The sequence below is a fragment of the Protobothrops mucrosquamatus genome, unplaced genomic scaffold, assembly GCF_001527695.2.
Source record: "Protobothrops mucrosquamatus isolate PMUCROS unplaced genomic scaffold, P.Mucros_1.0 scaffold1331, whole genome shotgun sequence".
Taxonomy (NCBI): Eukaryota; Metazoa; Chordata; class Lepidosauria; order Squamata; family Viperidae; genus Protobothrops; species Protobothrops mucrosquamatus.
The window spans coordinates 43,202-62,447 of record NW_015387529.1 but is presented as its reverse complement, the minus strand read 5'-3'; the positions used below and the strand labels follow the sequence as shown (position 1 = coordinate 62,447).

Below are 19,246 nucleotides of genomic sequence, written 5' to 3'. Positions count from 1 at the left end.
TCAACAATGACACTGCTGTTGCAATTAGTGTTGGGCTAATATTGGAAAGAATCAGATTTCCCCAACTACAGCACTATTCATTGACTTCAGATCCATCCATAAAGGATGGTGTGAAAAGAGGAGAAAGCAACGGATACTGCCTGAATGTCTTGGAAGCCAGCAATACAAACATGTAGTTAAAAATAAACGTTTAAATCTTAATGAATGTTTCTCCCTCCAGTTCAGGACCACTTGCCTCAAGCTCCTAGACCAGGCATGTCAAACTCACGACGTCACGTGACGTCGCATGACGTATCGCAACTTTTTCCCCATTGCCAGCAATGGGGTGGGTGTGGTTTTGGTGTGATGCATCCGGCCCGTGGGCTGCCAGTTTGACATGCCTGTCCTAGACCATGGAAACTAATGTTATAATAAATATGTTAGTTTTTAAAGTGACACAAGATTCTTTATTATTTTTATCTGAGTCTATCTAGTCAATAACTATAATAAATTGCCTTTGAGACTCCTGCATATTGAATGCCTGATTATGATTAGTGGGTTAAAAAATGTAGGGAAGACATTTTTGAAATATAAATCAACATCCTCCTGGCCTTGAGTAGAGTTAATATTCCTTCTATTAGAGTCATTTCTTAAGGACATAAGGAGATGTTTTAAAGTAGTGGTGTCAAACTCGCAACGTCACGCGATGTGTCGTGATGTATCGTGACTTTTTTGCCATTGCCAGCAATGGGGTGGGTGCAGTTTCGCTATGATGCATCCGGCCCGCGGGCTGGCATTGACACCCCTGTTTTAAAGGAATCAAAGCAGCTGCTTTCCATTATGCTCACCTGGTTTCCATTATGCTCGCCTGGTTTAAGGAAAGAAAAATGCACACATTATCTAAATTATGTCCTGTGGTGGGACATACTAAGCCAGGGGTGTCAAACTCGCAACGTCACATGACATGTCGCAACGTATCATGACTTTTTTTCCATTGCCGGCAATGGGGTTGGCGCGATTTCGGCATGACACATCTAGCCTGCAGGCCGGCAGTTTGACACCCCTGTACTAAGCCATGTCACATACGCATAGTATCCTCAATTATTTTCTGCAAAGGGGCTTACTAAGCCATGTCACATATATACAGTGTCCTTTATGAGAGGATAGTAAACCATCTTTTCCATATTTTATTTAAGCAGTTTATATCCAGTTCCACTATAGGGTTCTGGTTTGCTGACAAAATTGCCATTATGACGAAACCTGGGGATGTCCAACCCAAAGTTGACTCAGTTTGAAAGGCATCTAGAGTGTGCAGACACCTATGGATAAGGGCAGAATCAAATTCAAACTGGCTTTGCAATGAACAAGCTATTTGCTAATTATCGGAAAACAATCTGGTCCATTTCAAAGTCATAAGTAGTCTACTAATTTCCTCCATCAGCTTCTATCGAATTGTATGTTTTAATGATTCACTTTATTTTTAAGAAATGGCTGAAAACTGAAAACACAAGTTATATCAAGTAAGCACACTAAAATGATACTAGAGTCTTCTCCAAGCAGATGAATTCCATATGTGTTGGACACCTTGTCCCATAATTCCTATTTTGTGTAGTCAATAGAGTTCATGGGAGTTATAATCTCACACATCTAGAAGCCATCAACTTGCACAAAGCAAATACCACTAGTCATGGCAAAGACTTCTGAATAATTTCTTTCACCACCTCTTGCTGATGAGCTATCTCAGCTACAATTAACATGAATATAAAAACACAATGATTATACATTAAAAAAGATAAACAATGTTGTTGTTATGAAGCTTAGGAAGAAATGCAGTTTATGGCTGCTTGGGGCCATATAAATTTTTAAGTTACTGGTTTTGCAAAACATCAAAGAGACATCATTAAAACTGCATAGAAAACCAAATAGGGAAAGTGAAAAGTATAACACAAGCCAAAGGTATAATATAAACCAAAGAGAATGATATGCATTATCTTGAGAATTATGTGGCATAAACCTTATGTTTCCAGAAATGTCAGAATTCCATTCCTAGTTCTGAAAAAGTTGAAATTCTTTTTCTGAACTAAAAAGCCTTAAACTATCTCTATTAATTCTTTTCATCTATTTCTATCTTTCCTATCCTATTTGTCATTTGTTTAATGCCAAGGAAAATTGCTGCTGTTGTTATTATTTTTATTTGACCTTAGGGGGTCCTCAAATGGCAAAGCTTTGTTGTTGTTGAATAGGTGGGGCAGAATTAAAAGGGATTAAAAAGACAACAGTGGTTGTCTTGCAGAAGCTTTTCCAGCACACCCTTTGGAGTCTTCATTTTAGGGAAGAAATGCCCCCAAATAATGCCATCAGCATAATTTGGAACTAGCCGCAAGGATGAAAAACATTGGTTACAAGATTCCACTCCCCTATTCTACCTTTATTTTTATTTTTCAGGAAGAATGTGCATTGTATCCCAGGGAGCTGCTACCCAGGGCCATGATCCTTCAATAGGGCAACAGTTGTCCTGGTAGAAGGATTTTTCTTCCCATTATCTTCTCTGAAAGAGGAAGGGGAATATCTGCTCCCATGTTATCATCCCATCAACTCCATCATTGCCAGTCCCAAACCTGAATGGGAAAGGATAAGGGTAGCCATCAGACTCTGCGACAAGTTGGCTAAGATTTCAATGTCATCATTATGCATCAAACCTAAAATAACGCTTGAGATGCAGACATGCAAGATGCTGCAGACCAGGTGATGTGGCAGGCGAAATACAAAATTGTGGACCCCACAATACAGCGGGAATAATACAAAGAACAAGAAGATGTTGTCATCCCATCCTTATTGCCCATCAACAGGGAAGATGTCATAGTTTAACCTTGCACTGAATCCCAGTATCAACAGAGGAAATGTGAAAGGAGACGGGAGTAGTTCTTCCCATATTTCAAGGGAGAGATGTGGGTGATGGAAAATCTTTAAGAGTGAGTTTTTTCATGAAGAAGGAGGAGGAACAGAGATGACTTATGTGCATTTTTACATAAATAAGCAGAAGGTACTTCACATTTAAACCAAAGTGAAGACCATGAGAACATGGAACTAACAGATGTATTGATCCATGCAGAGGGCATGAGTATATTGTGCTTAAAAGCCTGAGTTTGAATCTCTGTGTATTCAGTCAATATTTATGTGGAATTCACTCCTAAATTTGGATTACTGCCACCTCTGATTTTCTGACAGGCTCCTCTGCCATATTGCAGGGAGATATAATGAGGTCCGCTCTATGTTGTCTTAGCTGAATTTAGCCAGTGCAAATGGGAGAGATTCTGGTTTATTTTTAATAAGAACCTATAACAATTAACAAATTCCATCCAAATGGCCTGGGAAGATATGGAGGTTTTTTTAAAGGAATGCAAAAGAAAGCAAAATGGATATATGGTATGTGAAGCCATTCAGAATGGAGTTCATATTTTTAGTAAATTTTGGATGAAGACACTAATTTTTCAGGGACTGCTTTGTGAACCAGGGTGGCAGTATTCTGTAGCATATTTCTTCAGTATTTGATGCAGTTATCCTTTTTTTTCCTGCACAAGCCTAGATATTGATTTTAAACAATTTAGTCAGATTGCTAGAGCTGTACTGGGTAATCCAAGTACTGTATGTCACCCTTAATTTACTTTCATTTTAATTCAATTACAGTCAACCTATTTTTGGATGCCTCTGAAAATCAGACAACATGATTTATATTTGCAAGACAACTTCCAAAAATGGTATTGCTTAAAATGGATAGGAAAAGGCAAACATAAAATTCACACATGTTTTGTAGTCTGATAAGGGTCTTATGCAGGCTTGCAAAAATAAAACGTGAACAACTCTGAGGAGCTTACAACTAATAAAACTATATAAACAGTATAAAACAGCAATAAAAGTAAAAACACAAAAACCTGGCATCACAGCCATACTTCTCTGATGCCCCCATATTCTCATCCCCACCCTGATCTTGTCCTACCCCAATGCCTGGAGGAAGAGCCAGGTTTTAAGTGCCCTCCGGAATGATAAAAGGGTAGGGGTCTGTCAGACTTCAAGGTCTCAGGGGGAGGGTGTTCCATAGGGTAGGGACTGCAATGGGAGAAAAATCACACTTCCATAGACCCACAAAGTGGTAATGTTTAAGGGAAAGGACTTGAATTGTGCCAACACCAACTGCTCTGGGACAAATGGTATTGCAGATAACCTGGTCCCATGCCATCTAGCACCTTAAATTGCACCTGGAAGAAAACTGGGAACCAGTGTGGCTTGCACAACAAATATGTAACAAGGGCAAACCTAAAGATACTCAACATCATGTGTGCTGCTGTATTCTGAAACAGCTGTAAATTCCAGGTGGTCTTCAAGAGCAGACCCATGTAGAGTGTGCTGTAGTAATCTAAATTATAAGTTACCAAGTTATGAGTTATGCATGGTTTAGGAGAAAAATTAGGTCAGTGGGAGCTCATCTGCTACTTCATAACATTATCCTTGTCTCTGTACTAGCATAAGGTCAGTGGATATACCAAGAATTGTGGGACCATTATAAGAGAGGGTCAGCCCAGGTTTTCTAATAGGAAAGTCAGGGATTCAATCCTTCAAGTACTTGCAGTTACAATCTGCCACCCAACTGTAGAATAATACATCACCACCAAGATTGCTAATAAGAAGACATATCCTCTATATTCTTAGGAACACTGTAATTGAGAATACTGTAATTTCTGTTCCTATCAGAATAATGGGAATGAAATAGAATTCAAATTATGTGAATACAGCAAATTTTGAAGTAAGCCTATTCTTTGACAGACCTAGATTCAAGGATCCTGGAATCAGAAATATTTCTCCCATAGAAATTTAATAGTATTTGAAAATGATTTTGCAAACATCTGAAAAGAAAAGGCAATTCCCTGATGTCCCCAACCCCCTTGCAATATTTATCTACATGTGTGGCTATGTGTAATTTCATGTAAATAGAACAACTTATATTGCTATTGCATGCAAGATCAAGGTCTTGCTTTCATGTACATTTTGGTAAATACCCTATGCTTTCTTTACAAAGAGTAAGTCAAAAGACATGGTTAGCTGTTCCTGTCCTCCCACATGGAATAGATTGCTGTTATTTCTATCCTATTATAATAAAGGATGTGGTCGTTATTCTCATTAGAGTGCAAAAAAGGAACTGGATCCAAATGACGTATTTTAAATTACAGTATATTTACACTATAAATAATCATATTTAAAAGCTAAATGGGGAAGGAGCAACTCCTTCAAAATATTTCATACCTGACATTTATCTACCAGAATCAAAAAACTTCTGATAACGTGAGGCCTATCTCCATGTTACCTTTATATAGAATGAAGTTGCAGTGTCATGTACAGCTGCTACACTGACTACTGTATAATGTTAGAACATAGAAGAGCAGAGTTGGAAGTGGCATTGGAGCTCAACTAGTCCAATTCCCTGCATGAGTAGGAGAGTCTATACCATTTCAGACAAGTGGCTGTCCAGTCTCTTCTTGAAAATTCTAATGATGAGACACCCACAACCTCTGAAGGCAAACTGTTCCACTGGTTAATTGTTCTCACTGTTAGGAAATTTCTCCTTAGTTTTAGGTTGCTTCTCTCATTTCATTTTTTCTCTCCATCCATTGTTTCTTGTCTTGCCTTCTGGTGCTTTGAAAATTAGGTTGACCCCTCTCTTCTTTGTGGAAGTCCTTCATATACTGGAACATTGCTATCATATCTCCCCTAGTCCTTTTTTTCACTAGACTAGACTGTTGCACTGTTTATTGCACTGCTTATGGTACCAAAATACTACAATACTAGGCCTCCCTCAAATATTGTAAGGGACAGTTGCCTTTGGCTGTTGTGTGAAGAGGGAATTTTACTCCTAAGTAGCAGGGATACTACAAGATCAAATGTAACCCTTTGTAGTTTGTGATCTTCCTGTCTAAAGGACTACCTGTCCCACTGTGAACCTGCCCAGCTGTTAAGGTGATAGGAGAGCTAACCTATGGAATAGTTTTCCTTTGCCCCCCCCCCCTTTTAGCATTTCAAAATCTGTAACAATGCATCTTTTTCGCCAGGCTTTTAATTGTTAAGTAGTTTTGTCTTAGAGTATCGATTTTAGTTTTTGCTTTTAACTTTTCCATGCTTTGCTTTTTAAAATTTTGTTCACTGCCTTGAGTACTTGTTAGATTACAAAAGCAAGGAATACAAGAAATAAAAAAGGAAGCAAGAAAACCCTGTTTGTGAGAGTTGCTGTTCACATAAATATGTTTTTCATCATATATGTTTTTTATCTGAGAGCCCAAAGTTAATATATAGTTGTTAAGAACAGAGTGAGGTTTGATATGTTTTTTTCCATATGTATGTGTCCTAAACATGAGCAAGACATTAGTAATGTTTGATTAAAATAACGTGTACATCTACATTTTTACTTAAGTCTGGTATTCAAAATTCAGAATGTTCACGTCACCATAAAATCTGTTCTGGAAAATTGTAATCATCTACAACATCTAATAAATATTCAGGGATGGTTCTCATATATCAAGCATCCGTTAATCATTCTGATCTCAGACTCGTCTGTGATGTACATCAGGGGTCCCCAACCTTGGCAACTTTAAGACCTGTGGACATCAACTCCTAGAATTCCCCAGCCAGCTGGCTGGGGAATTCTGGGAGTTGATGTCCACAGGTCTTAAAGTTGCCAAGGTTGGGGACCCCTGATGTACAGTATACTTGGAATCCTATGCAGCTCTGCGAATGGGGAAATTACTTCTACTCTTTGATTGCTTTCTGTGCATTTAACTGCCTTGTTTACTGATGTAAAAATGAGAGAAGGCATTATCTGTCTGTTGGGCCCTTTCTGTTCTACAAGAGGTAGTAATATTGAGATATCTAAAAACAAACAAATCCTTGTAGGAGACCAGTGAAATATGAATTATATGCCTAAATATAAAATTAGCTGAATAATCAAGAAAAAAAGGTTTAAGGGGTCAATTAAGAGATCGGTTTTACCCAACTTAATATGGCAGAGTATTCCAAACTCTCTCACTTCCTGAGGAAGCTGGAAGAAGATGGAGAATGTGTACCCCTTTCTCTATGCAAACTGAGCTTGGTCTCAGGACACCTCCCAAAAACATGAGGCAGGTCAAAGACAGAGAGGAGAAAGTAGTAAAGGGAGATGAGCTAACTAAAGCTGACAAAGAAATAGACAACAGAAGAACAAAGGAGAGAAAGGCCAGATAAACTCAGCCATGTAGCAGCTTTCACAACAATTATAAACAGAGAAGGAGTGAGGAGAGAGTCGAAGACAACCCGGCAGAGAAAAATTAGGTTCTTTGCCAAATGAGCTCATTATAATTTTCCAGTACAGATTCCAGAGAAATGCAGTTGAAGCCATCCTGGAAGGCTTGGCTAAATCCTTGTAAGGGAGTCCTTTTCAGCAAGCTTCGTTGTAAAATTCTGGCAGCAGCACAGCAGCTGCAGCTACTGATACTTTCTAAGAAGCATCTAGTAAAAGTTTTGAAAAGGGTGGTGTTGTGTCCTGAGCCTGCAGAAGCAGGCTCGGGATGCTGCAAGAGTCCCGGCCATTGCAAAAGCTGCCCGGGACCAGACTGAGCGGCGCCAGCCTTGCGCGCATGTGCAAGGTGGGAAAAAGGGTGCCTGCTATTGGTTGTTGTTGCCCGGGGATCCGGGAGTATAAAAGGAGGCCTGCATGCCTCTGCTCTTGTTGGTTGGTTGTAGTGACTGAGAGAAATAAAGATCTGTTCTGTAACATGAATTGCCTCCTTCGCCATTTATCCAAGGACTTAACAGGTGGTGAGGCCCAGATAGGTGTTCTTCTTTGCTAAATCACAATCACATCAGGTCCTCCAAACAGAGAGGATCTCGTGTTGTAGCATGGAGCTTGTACCTGCTATAAATGTTATGCTTCCAAATATCTCATGCTGCGGTACGGCTTTCATTAAACAGGCAAATTTATACCAGAAGTAGGACATGTCTCCGTGTTAAAGGCAGCAGGAAGTGGAATTTTTTTTTAGAACCTAAAAGAAAAAGTATTGGAAGAGGCTATCTTAAGGGATTCAGCTAAGTGCAGTTAGTAGCAATATCCCTCATATATTTAATAATTTTCCCTTTCCATTTCTCCAAAAATTATAATTCAGTACAGATCTGGGAAAGGTTCTGGGCACACCCAAGGCTCCAGGGCATTGTTTTTCAGCCTAGGCAACTTTAAGATATGTGGATTTCAAATCCCAGGGTTCCCCAGCCAGCATGTTGGTTGGGAAAGTGTTCTGAACACAGCAAGAAATTTCGGTGGAGCACTGGACAACAAAGGATAAAGTGCGGAAAATTAATTTTGAGATTAATCCCCAAATTAGAATGACTAGCAGTGTAATTCTTGTTGAATAATAATCGTATTCTGTCCAACACCTAACATTTTGAGGCAGTGAATAATGATTATAAAATGGTAAAATACAACCTCAGAACTAAACTGTTCACATCATAGGCTTCTGCGCAAAGCCTGTGCTACTGTAGAGTCCATGATGTCTGCAAACCCTGATAAAAAGAAATGCTGAAGTATAAGGGAAAATTCAAAACCTGCTGTGGGGATTGTGCAATGAACTCAGCTGACAGATTCACACTGAGTACTGGGAAAGGTATAGAGCAGGGGTGTCAAACTGCTGGTTCGCGGGCCGGATGCGTCACGCAGAAGCCGCACCCACCTCATTGCCGGCAATGGCAAAACCGTCCCAATATGTTGTGCGACATTATGTGACGTCACGAGTTTGACATGTCTAGTATAGAGGAAGGGAAAAAGACAGGCATTAGAATAGAAATGATCCTTCAATGGAAGAAGAGTTTTGCTTTTGTTTTTAAGGAGAAGATTTGAGCTATAAACAGAGAGGAAAGTGAGACTAGAAGATAATTAAATTTTCCAGACAGCAAATCCAGCTGTTATTTAGTTAAAGGCTGACTTTCAGAACACTACTGTATATTAATTAATGGCAAACGCTTGTCCCAAAAAAATAATTTCATATTAATCCCACACCTTTATTAGAGAAAATGATGACCTTAAAAGAGAATAGAAGGACTGCTCGTTGTGGTCATAGTTTTTCAGTGGTGGTTTACTCAACATCTTATTTTCAGCAAATTTTGGGATCTGCCATTCCAAAGGCACTGGGCTTCAAAGAGGTATCTAAAGTTCTGAATACCTGTCATTGCAGAGAAATGAACACCTTTGTTTCAAAAATACCAAGAGCTGCAGCCAACAGAGAGATTGTTGTCACCACCAGGTATTACACTAGGGTGAGTGCCTGTCACCTAAACTCTGTATTCCATTGACGGTCCTTCATTTGTGCTGAAGATAGCTAAAGAGATGGGAGACAGAGTTGGGGTTACAGAACTTATGGCACCAGAAAGCCCTTATGTAAGGAAAATGGTGGGAGGAAGGCTGCATTTTAAATCTGCTTTCCTGCTACTGCGGGGATATAAAAAGAGTGTAATTGCACAGAGCATTTGCCTTTCATTGTTTAGTGGCATTTTGGAAAAACTTCATAGAACTCCAGATCAGAATGAAAAACTACTATTCTAACTAAAGTTAGCTCACTGAAATAGATTATATGCCAGTAGAAAAGAAATAAATGTTGCAAGGAAATTGCAGTCATCAAAGGTCCACTACTGCCTACTGTTCTCAGCAGCTTGTCAGTGTCAGTTATCCTGATTTGCAAAGCCAAGCTAAGCAATACAACCATGGCTCTATAAGATTGTTTCTGCACTGATGTCTTCCATAGTTCTTCATTTCACATTATTTTAACTTGGGAGATGGCCCAGTGAGACGTGGAAGGAGAGGCAGACAGGTGAGTCTAGAGAGGCCAGATTATGAAGTGAGACCCTCCCCCTTTCTGCTGCAGTGCCCTGATTGGTAGATAGGGAGGTACTGAAAGGGGGTGGCAGGAACCCCTTTCCAATAGTGCACCTCCCAAACAATAAAACATCATACGATGGTGCCCCAGAAGAGGTGCAATACCAACAGGATAGGGGTAAGGAAAGCAACTTTTATGCCTATTGGATGGATAAAGGTCAGTTTAAGCCAGAACTGGGGAAACGGCTTTTGAATAGCATCCTGCTTCGTTCATTTTTTACTGTTTTGAAAATGCTTCTCTTATTATAACAGGAGATAGATTGCACACTTTGTGCAAAAGTACCTGATGGATTATTACTTGTGTGGCAGAGGAAGTCTACATTTTATTCACAGTTTGTGAAGACAATATTGCAGGAGGAATAGGGATGGCAATTTTGCAAACTATAAAACATTACAAATGCATCCCTGGTTACCTAGGTGACTGCTGGATATTCAGGGCAACAAAACTTGAATGCCCTCAGGCATGATAAAATTACAGCATCTTTCACAAATGGGGTCACTTTTATTTTAAGCACCATCTGCGTGTATAAGTTTCCATGTATTCATGATGTTAATAACCTGGATCTTAGCCAATTTATCATGTATAGATTTTCAGAACATTCTTATTAGCCAGAATAGGAGCAAGACTCATCCCTTCAGTATGTCAGAACTTGTTCAAATAGCATTTAATATCAATAAAACTGGGGAGGGGAAAAGGAGGGGAAAAGGTAGTATATAGGAAATAAATTGAAATGCACATAACTTGCTTAATATATTGTCTAATTTTCTTGATGTTTTGAGAAAGCAGTTGCTGCAGAACAGTTCCCAAAGACTGTACCCTCCAAGGGTGTACAATGCAATTTCCATCGTCCTAGTCACCATTGCAAATGAGCTTGCTGGCTAAGGACAAGGTGCGTAAATTCTTAAGTGTCTGGAGGGCATCAGCTTAAGTAAGGTACCATGTTCTCAGAGCCTTGCTTCACTAGCAGTGGAAAAAAACTACTGGAATAATGATGATGCCCTGACTCTCTTTGCTGTCCTGTTTTCTGGCTAGTAGCTGTTTTGTAGAATGGAGAATGGCATTACCATGTAGGCAAAAGAAGGCCAGCAAACAAGAGACCAGAAGTTAAAAGCCCTTCATGACATGGATCCAGGTTACCTGAGGAATTGTCTCATCCCAATTACGTCAAGCCTCACCTGATGAGGCAGGGAGGATATATCACGGATCTTGTTGGTTAAAAGAATCCAACTGACCGGGTCTAGGAAAAGAACATTCTCTGCTGTTGCCTCTGCCCAACAGAACGTCTTGCCCCGAGGTGAGGTTGGTCCTCACTCTTCTGGCTTTCTAGAAGAGGTTAAGACCTGGTTCTGTCAATTGACATGAGGATCTGGTTCTGTCAACCTGCAAGAGCGGTTGGTGGCCTGAGGGAATTCTCCCTGTCGTGCATATTTTTGTAAGGGTTTTATAGTTTTTTTTACTTATAAGTGCTCAGTCACTGATAGGTGGTATATAAATTTGATAAATAAATAGAGCACTGTTGAAGGCAGAAAGAAGCAAATATTTGGGGAGAGGGGGCTTCACTTAATATTTTGGGGAACATTGAATAATACACTAAATGGGTTAACAAAGCCAAATGGGCAAGGCCATAGCAGGCATTCATGCGGGTGGATGTTTACTCCCTGTTTTGAAGAGTAGCCTATGTGTTGTTACAACAGAATTGAAATAAGTAAATGAATAAGCCTTTTAACTAAGGCTAGAAGTCCTTACTTATGGCATATTTGCTTCCCTGTGTGTTATGTGCATTTAGCTGATTAAAGCATCGTTTCTTTTTTTTTAATCTTAAATTATGCTGGTTTGGAGTAGCAAGAGCTTCAGCCCATTGCAATAATCTATTCTTCTCAATGCAAGCACCAAAGGGATCAATATTAATCACTGCCACTTTATAAGCCACTGCTGAATTTTAGTTTTACAAAGCTTCCGGTATTCTACATTACAAAAATGAGTAGTTGAGTGATATTTTTAAACCCAACTGGGCACTCTAAGCAATCCATTACTATTTTAATTACTTACTCAATGCAATCATATTCAAAAAGACAGACTACCTGCATGTCCTGGAACTAAACTAACTTTCAGCTTACTAATGGTGGCTGTCTCTTTCCTTGCTAATTTATCTGGATCCAGTCTGCATGATCACAGAGAACTCACATACTCAAAAAGAGGCAAGTTGCAAGAACTGAAGGACAGTCTAAAGCTCAGCAGTGGGCTTCTTCTTAGAATATGGATTTAGCAGAATCCTGTGGCTATGGATATAATCCCAGCTAGTAGCATAGACCTTGTTGCATCTGATCTGATTCAGACTCTGATCCTATGAGCCAATATCTTGAAAATAAAATTGGTCAAGCATGTGTATCAAAACAAAAGAAAATCCCGTATGAATGAATTTCTGCCTTTGAATTGCATGAATGGATGGTTCATTCTACAAGTCTGTTCCAAGAAAATTCTGCTCATCAAAATTAAAAAAAACAAAATACCATGGACCAACATTCCATGCCTTAAATAAAGAAACAAATTTGGCTTCCCATCTCTGAGACTATTAGCATTGTGCAAAATCTATGAGATAAACAATACAGTACTAGATTTTTGGAAAACATGTATTATCACTCATAGAGATATTTGCCTTAGTAATAGATTCATTCATCGCTTGTTTCTTTTCTCCTTTTCATCTTTAATATCTATAGCTACAGGAAATGAATACAAGAGCTGTTTTTTTTTTGTTTTGTTTTTTAAAGGTCAATATTCCCCTGCTTGCAAATTGCAAGCATAGCAACATTGGATTCTTTGGTTTGTTTCCAGGAAAAAAAAGTTGTCAGAAATAAATCATATATCCAAAACTGTGGTGCTATAAAATAGGAACATTCATTAAGATTTCACTAAGAGCAAGTCGAGATTGAGAGATTTTTTTCAAAAAAAAAGAAGAAAGGATGAAAAGGAGGTTAATAAGGAGTTGGATAACTTGTGTAGAAGCTAAGCCAATGAAAAATATTGCTTTGTCTACTGTGTTTTGCATGCACTGAACACACATTTATTGGAATAAAAATTCAAAACCTGATTGTTGAATGAAGGGAACATTAAGTATTCACATTATGTGTCACTAAAAGGGCCTCTGCACCTGCTAGTTCCTTGGTCTCTCTTTCCTACACTTGTTCACACATGGCACTAAGCCTTAAAGCAGTGATGGCGAACCTTTTAGAGACCGAGTGCCCAAACCACAACCCAAAATCCACTTATTTATCGCAAAGTGCCAGGGGCACATCAGCATTGTGGTGCCCTCGGGGGGGCAGGGAGGCACCTCTGAGTGCTGCCTCTAACATGCAAAAACCGGGGGCGCAAAAATGGACCACCATGCTGCAAGGCGCAAAAATGACCGCCGCCACACCGTGGATGCAGATACAAGGCGTTGCACCACGCAAGAACGGGGCAGGGCTAGTGAGTATCACGCAGGCACTAGCCCCACCCCATTTGCAGTGCATGTGTGCTCGTGGCCCCATGTGAGCATGCACGCATGTAAAATGCTTCCCCTCCTTTTTCTTCCAGTCCACTAATCGACAATGGTTAGTGACCTCTGCTCTACCACCTCTACTCGAGCTTGCTAGTCGGCCGCTTCACCTCCTTTCTGCTGGGTGGGTCTCCTGCTCCAGGCGGCGGTGGCAGCCTGATGGACCTGCTGCTGGCGGTGGTGCGCGTGCCAACAGAGAGGGCTCTGAGTGCCGCCTCTGGCATGCGTGCCATAGGTTCGCCACCACTGCCTTAAAGTGACTTATTTGACTTTTCCTTAGCACGTTATGTAAGCATGCTAAGTTTATAAACCATGGTTTACAATGTAGTTTAATAAATGAACTCTTTGTGGTTGCATCAATAAAAGAGTCGCCTTGTCGATAACGTAAATTTAATAAATAAATAAAACATGATTATCAGAGGACGTAAATGCAACCATTAACTTCAAGGAAGCTCACTAGCAACAGGAATAAGATTTGTTTCTAAGCTCTAACAAAGGACTCTAGGCAGTGTTCACAGTCTTTATTGCCAGCATAAACTCTGGGAAGCCTGAGGCTTTTAATCCTCATAATTAAGCTTGTTCAGAAACTTTTATTATAAAAGGTTAAGAACTTAAGCTGCCAGCCTTTCACACGCTGTTGGTGATTTTGTTTTGCCTTGTCCCCACCTTGAAATCCTGATCAATTTGCAAAAGTTTATGGAGGAAACTGCTTTGCACATGGAAGAACTCTAAAAGAATCGTAGTATTTTTTTCCAAAAGCTGCAGAAGGAGAAAACATCAGACTAGATGGGGTTGGATTTTGCCTATCAATACATAATAGCATTTTCTTAGATATTTACCAAAAGGTTCAGAAAAGTCCATGGACGACAAGAATCACATTACAATATTGGCAGAGGTAAAGAGGGCCAACTTCAATGAGGCAATGAGGTCCAAAGTTAATGGAGATTTTCAGGATAATTTTTAAAAACAGACTGCATTTTGCAAATATTTGTTTTGGGGGTGATTTTAATGATCCTTATGTCACTGTAATCGTATTATCAACATTAGTGAATTATTCTCCCCACAACCAAGTAAATATTTTCTCTTTAATACCCTTGCATTAGTATTTGCAACTGTAATTGTCACATCGGTAGCAATAATAAGCTGTCCAAAGGTATAAAATGTATCTCTACCACCTCTTCTCCATTAATGGAATGATATTTCATGACTATGCTGATGTAGCTATTCTCAAAGCAGTTGGGAAAATGTATGTGGTTACTTATCTTTTTAAATAGTCCTATCAGCAAAACTTGGAAGGGTAAACCTGTCCCAAATGAAAGCGTAGGCAAAGTGACAACTTTAAGATATTTTTTGCTCCCTTTCCTCAACTGGCAGGTTCCCACCCACCTAATAAAGGGATGTCAACTCAAATTATTAAGTGATCTTTAATCTCTGTTTTCCTTCCCTCACCCCACCCACCTTATGTCAGCTGCAGAATCTTTTATCAAACTGGTAAGTACCCCATTTGTCCTAATTATAGCTAGCTATACATCCAAGGCACTATTGAGCTGGACAGCTTGTGTGTGCACACATGAGGATCAATTCACTAAGTGATGCAGTCAGGAAAGTTATCCCACTCACAATTTGGGCATCACAGGGTCTTAACTAATTGGCCCTCTTTTAGCTTTAGATTCAGCCCTGATGACTTTAGAGGGTTCCTATATTGTTTTGAACTGGGGAGAGGCTCTTTCATCTTAAAATGTATTTTAAAATAGAGTCAATATATTATAAAATACTATTATATTTTTTGTGCTGTTTGTTTAAAGTAATTTTGAGGTTTAAATTGAGGTTTAAATTAAATTCAGTCGTTATGAAAATAGAAGTGTATTGACAGAATGGTTATTTACTGTTATATATGTTTAAGCCAAAGACTCAGTATGCATTTATTATTTTTTCTTAGCTTCTACCACATTTATCCTTCTGATGGTACAAAGAGGCTGATGAGAGTGTTAAGCTATAAAGTCAGTACATAGGAAGGCAATGGAACTGAGCCAGCTGCCTTAACTCCATTCTTATGTTACCTCTTATGTTTAGGACTCTGTGCTGAATATGCAAAAAGCAAGCAGTGAAAGATAGATATACAGATATCTATAGTTATACAGATATGCACACATAGAAATCTCACTGGATTGTATAGAGACTTTGAAAAATTCTAATACTTTGCAAAAATGTCTGTGTGCCTGTGATGTGTGTATTAGCTTTATATAGTTATTTTTTAAAAAATAAAGTAAGTTCTAATTTCCTGGACAGCCACCCACCTGCATATATCCTGTCCTTTAAATTTCTTATAATCATACTATTAGATCAAATTTCAAGTGAACATTTAAAAAGAAAAAAAGAATACATATCAAATTAACTGACAAAAAAGATAAGAACAAAATAAGGAACATGTTACTATGCTACTCATTTTTTCTATAACCATAGAAGACTAGCAAAATGTATCCCTGTCATAAAGAAATTAAATTAGAGAAATTATTAAATGCAATGAAATAAATGAACTGATTAGCATTTCTGAAAATCCTAGACTTGGTTGAATGTATAATCACCTCTACTCTGAAATCACATCCTTTGGTCCATTCTCTTTCAGCAGTATGGACATCTATTTGGAGACAATATTTTCCTAGCCATATTTGAACTACTACTGGTATGTCCATTAAAGTATGTCAGATTTCATCTCCTTAAACTTGGAGACACACAAAAAAATTAAAGGTCAGTTCACCAAATTAATATTCTATCAAATGCATCATCCGAAATGTGTACACACAGAAAGCTCAAATAATTGTAATTATCTCTGAAACTGTTTTTGTTTTTGTTTTTGTTTTTTTACAACCCCCCCCCCCTTATTTCTCCTTCACATTGGTTTCTTTTTTCACTTTGAATAAAAGACAATTACCAAAGGGTGTGGTTTTATATTCTGGTAGATTTGTCTTACAACTTTTTTTTTCAGAATTACAGTAACACTGGATTTCAAAATATCTATAGGATAATGTAAACGTATCATTGACACAAAAGATTTGTAAATACTGATTCAGTCTTTAAATGATGTTGAATGACTGGCAGAGGTTGATGTGCTTTTGCTCAGGCTCCCTCCCCTATGGCTGATGTAGCCTAAGTTTAGCATTCTAAGTTTAGCAATCTAAATTTCTTATTTTTGCTACAGGGCTATTTTTGGTGTGTGAGAAATTCCACTTTCTGATGAACTGAAGGGGAGAAAGATTTTATCTGAGATGAGCTAAATGTATATTGTAGTATTGTACTGTGAATGACAATTTTACAAACAGTTGGCGGCACCAGGAACAAAATCAGATTATAACTGTGGACAGGAGAAATCAAATATGGTTTTAAAAGAAACTTTTTTACTTAAAACAAAAAGGACATGGAGCCAGATCAATTAGCCATTTAATTTGCTATATATAAGAAAAGAGAGTTTAATGTAATTAAACAAAAAGGTTGACCTTTTCAAGTTTATTTATTCAGCTGTACGCATCATGTTCAAAACTGAACAATCTGATCACATGGCACTCTTAACTATGTCCTCAATCAGCCTGTGGTGACCCAGGAGAGGAATTTCTCCGGTCCTAGGGCAGCTCTGTCCCCTGGGATGGATTTGCTGCCGGAGCTCCATAAAAAGTAAAGGATTATGCCTACTGAAAAAGCAATATTTCTTTCTTGCAACCATTCATTCTACCCTCCCTTTTTTAGACAAAATGGAAGGTAGTCTTCAAAAAATAGATCACAATATTCCATAACAACACCTGCTTCTGCATATATATTGCGCAAGGCAGTTTTATTGCATGTGGTGAAAAAAAGTTAGGCTCTTCCTCAAAATGATCTTTCCTATATAATGGAAACGCCTGTCCAATAAGAAGACTTAGGAGAAATATTACTCTACTAGTACAGCTATCATGACATTTTCAGTCAAGGGCTACTTACGGCTGCCTTGATACTAGAAAACCATTTCACTAAGATAGATACGTAGAGGCAGCCACAATTTTCTGCATTTTAAAAACACAATTGCTACTGATACTCTATCATTGGAAAGCAGTATAAGGTAGGCAGTGGAGAAGCAGGGACAAACAGCATGATTTTCGGACCTATCCCAAGTCACTCTGATTTCTAACTTTTGTGTAACAGTCTGATTTGACATTTTAAGGATGCAGAACAAGAACTGAAATACATTCTTTCATATCCTCAACGTATGATACATACCTAGAGAGCCGTCATTAAAGTATTTCCTAAAAATAAGAAACTAAAGGTCACATCCCCCCCAGTGAATTTTTACAAGCTGCAGAATTGATGCTTCTAAGCCTGCAGAAGTTCCTAAGACTAACCCATAGGCAATGTACTTATTTAAGTTTTCATCAATTCATACCTACTCAGAGAAAGTTCTATGGCATTTCATTCAGTTTATTCATAGTTAAACTGGTATAGGATTAATGTACTAGTGAAGATTACTTACTGATTTTAAAAGAGTGCATATTAAATAGTTGTACATAACCCACTGTCAGAAAAGTAAGACGCACACATAGTCTTAACAATGGTTTCAAACAATATATTATTCTCATATTAACATAATTCAACCTTAAACCATTCCAAATCTGATTTTTTCCGTTTTTAGCCTCACACCAAATTCATGCTTTGTCAGCTAACTATTCCTTCATCTCTCCCCATCTCCTAAATTAAAAGGATTTCTTCACTCACCTCACTCATGATGATGAGCTTGAAATGAGAGTTCGCCGATTCTCACTTCCTCAAGGCAGAGCTGCTGGGCTACGAGCTCTCTGCACTGTTTCTAGCTTTTCTCTTTAAAAGGGTTGCTCGGAAGCATCATGCTTCCAATAAACCAATAAGGAGCTTTTACCTGCTGAAGCCCCTGGTGTGTATCAGAGAGTTCAAAGGGCCACCTTGTGGTAGGAATAAGAAATGCATTCTTCAAATGACTGGGAAAAGAAAGAAGCTGGCATTGAACGCAGATGTCAGAGCTGGGAAAAGAGAACTGCGAAGGTGGAAGATGAAGTCTCTTATTATTCACTGATAGAAATCATAAGCATGAGAATCATAAAAGCAAAACGTTACCCAGTTGATTGGAACTCATGCCAAAATACATCCCGAGATTTACACGTTTCCCCTAAGAGAAATTCCTGGGCCTTGAACATCTGCAAACTGCAGCTGGTGATACTTCACTTCATATAAAGAAAACATGAACATGAACATTTTGAATAGAAATCCTGAATTGGAAAGTGAGAGGCTGGGATTTATCTGTCTGCTAAAATAAACATCCAAAGGCAGAGCCAGAGCCGGGGGGGGGGGGGGGGGATCAACTGCACTGTTTCCAAGCACAACACACATGCACACAAACACACACAGAGATCAAATCTGTTACCAGAAAAAGAGTTAGAATTAGCATTTCACATGCTTGAGCAATTGTCAAGTCTCCAGCAGCTGGGTTATCTGGATTCCAGTTAAGCTTTCTGGATTCCTGCTACCAGTTCTCTGATTGGCTGGAATAAATCATGGGGGAAAATTGAGGGAGCACCAGATTAGGAAAACAATCCCAAACAGATTTTGGAAAAATTGAATATCTGTCACCAAAATATTGATTTCTTCTATACTTTTCAAATTGAGAACTGAAGTACATGTAACAGGTCTAAATAATTATATTTTGAAATAGTGTTTCAATGTAGTTCTCCACTATATCTTGCAACATCTTGAATCCCCAGGGGCTTGTGCCTGGATCGTATTTGTAGAC

The 19,246-nt window shown here is 38.7% G+C and overlaps 1 protein-coding gene across 1 annotated transcript in view; it reads right to left on the bottom strand.

Moving 5' to 3' along the window:
* The window catches only part of PCP4 (Purkinje cell protein 4), a 56,363-nt gene extending 38,096 nt beyond the window's left edge, over positions 1 to 18,267 (bottom strand). The window contains exon 1 of the mRNA XM_015821446.1: positions 18,199 to 18,267. Within this exon, the coding sequence (XP_015676932.1) occupies positions 18,199 to 18,207 (9 nt within the window). The 5' untranslated portion in view covers positions 18,208 to 18,267. The remainder of the gene's footprint in view (positions 1 to 18,198) is intronic.
* Between the last annotated feature and the right edge of the window lie 979 nt (positions 18,268 to 19,246).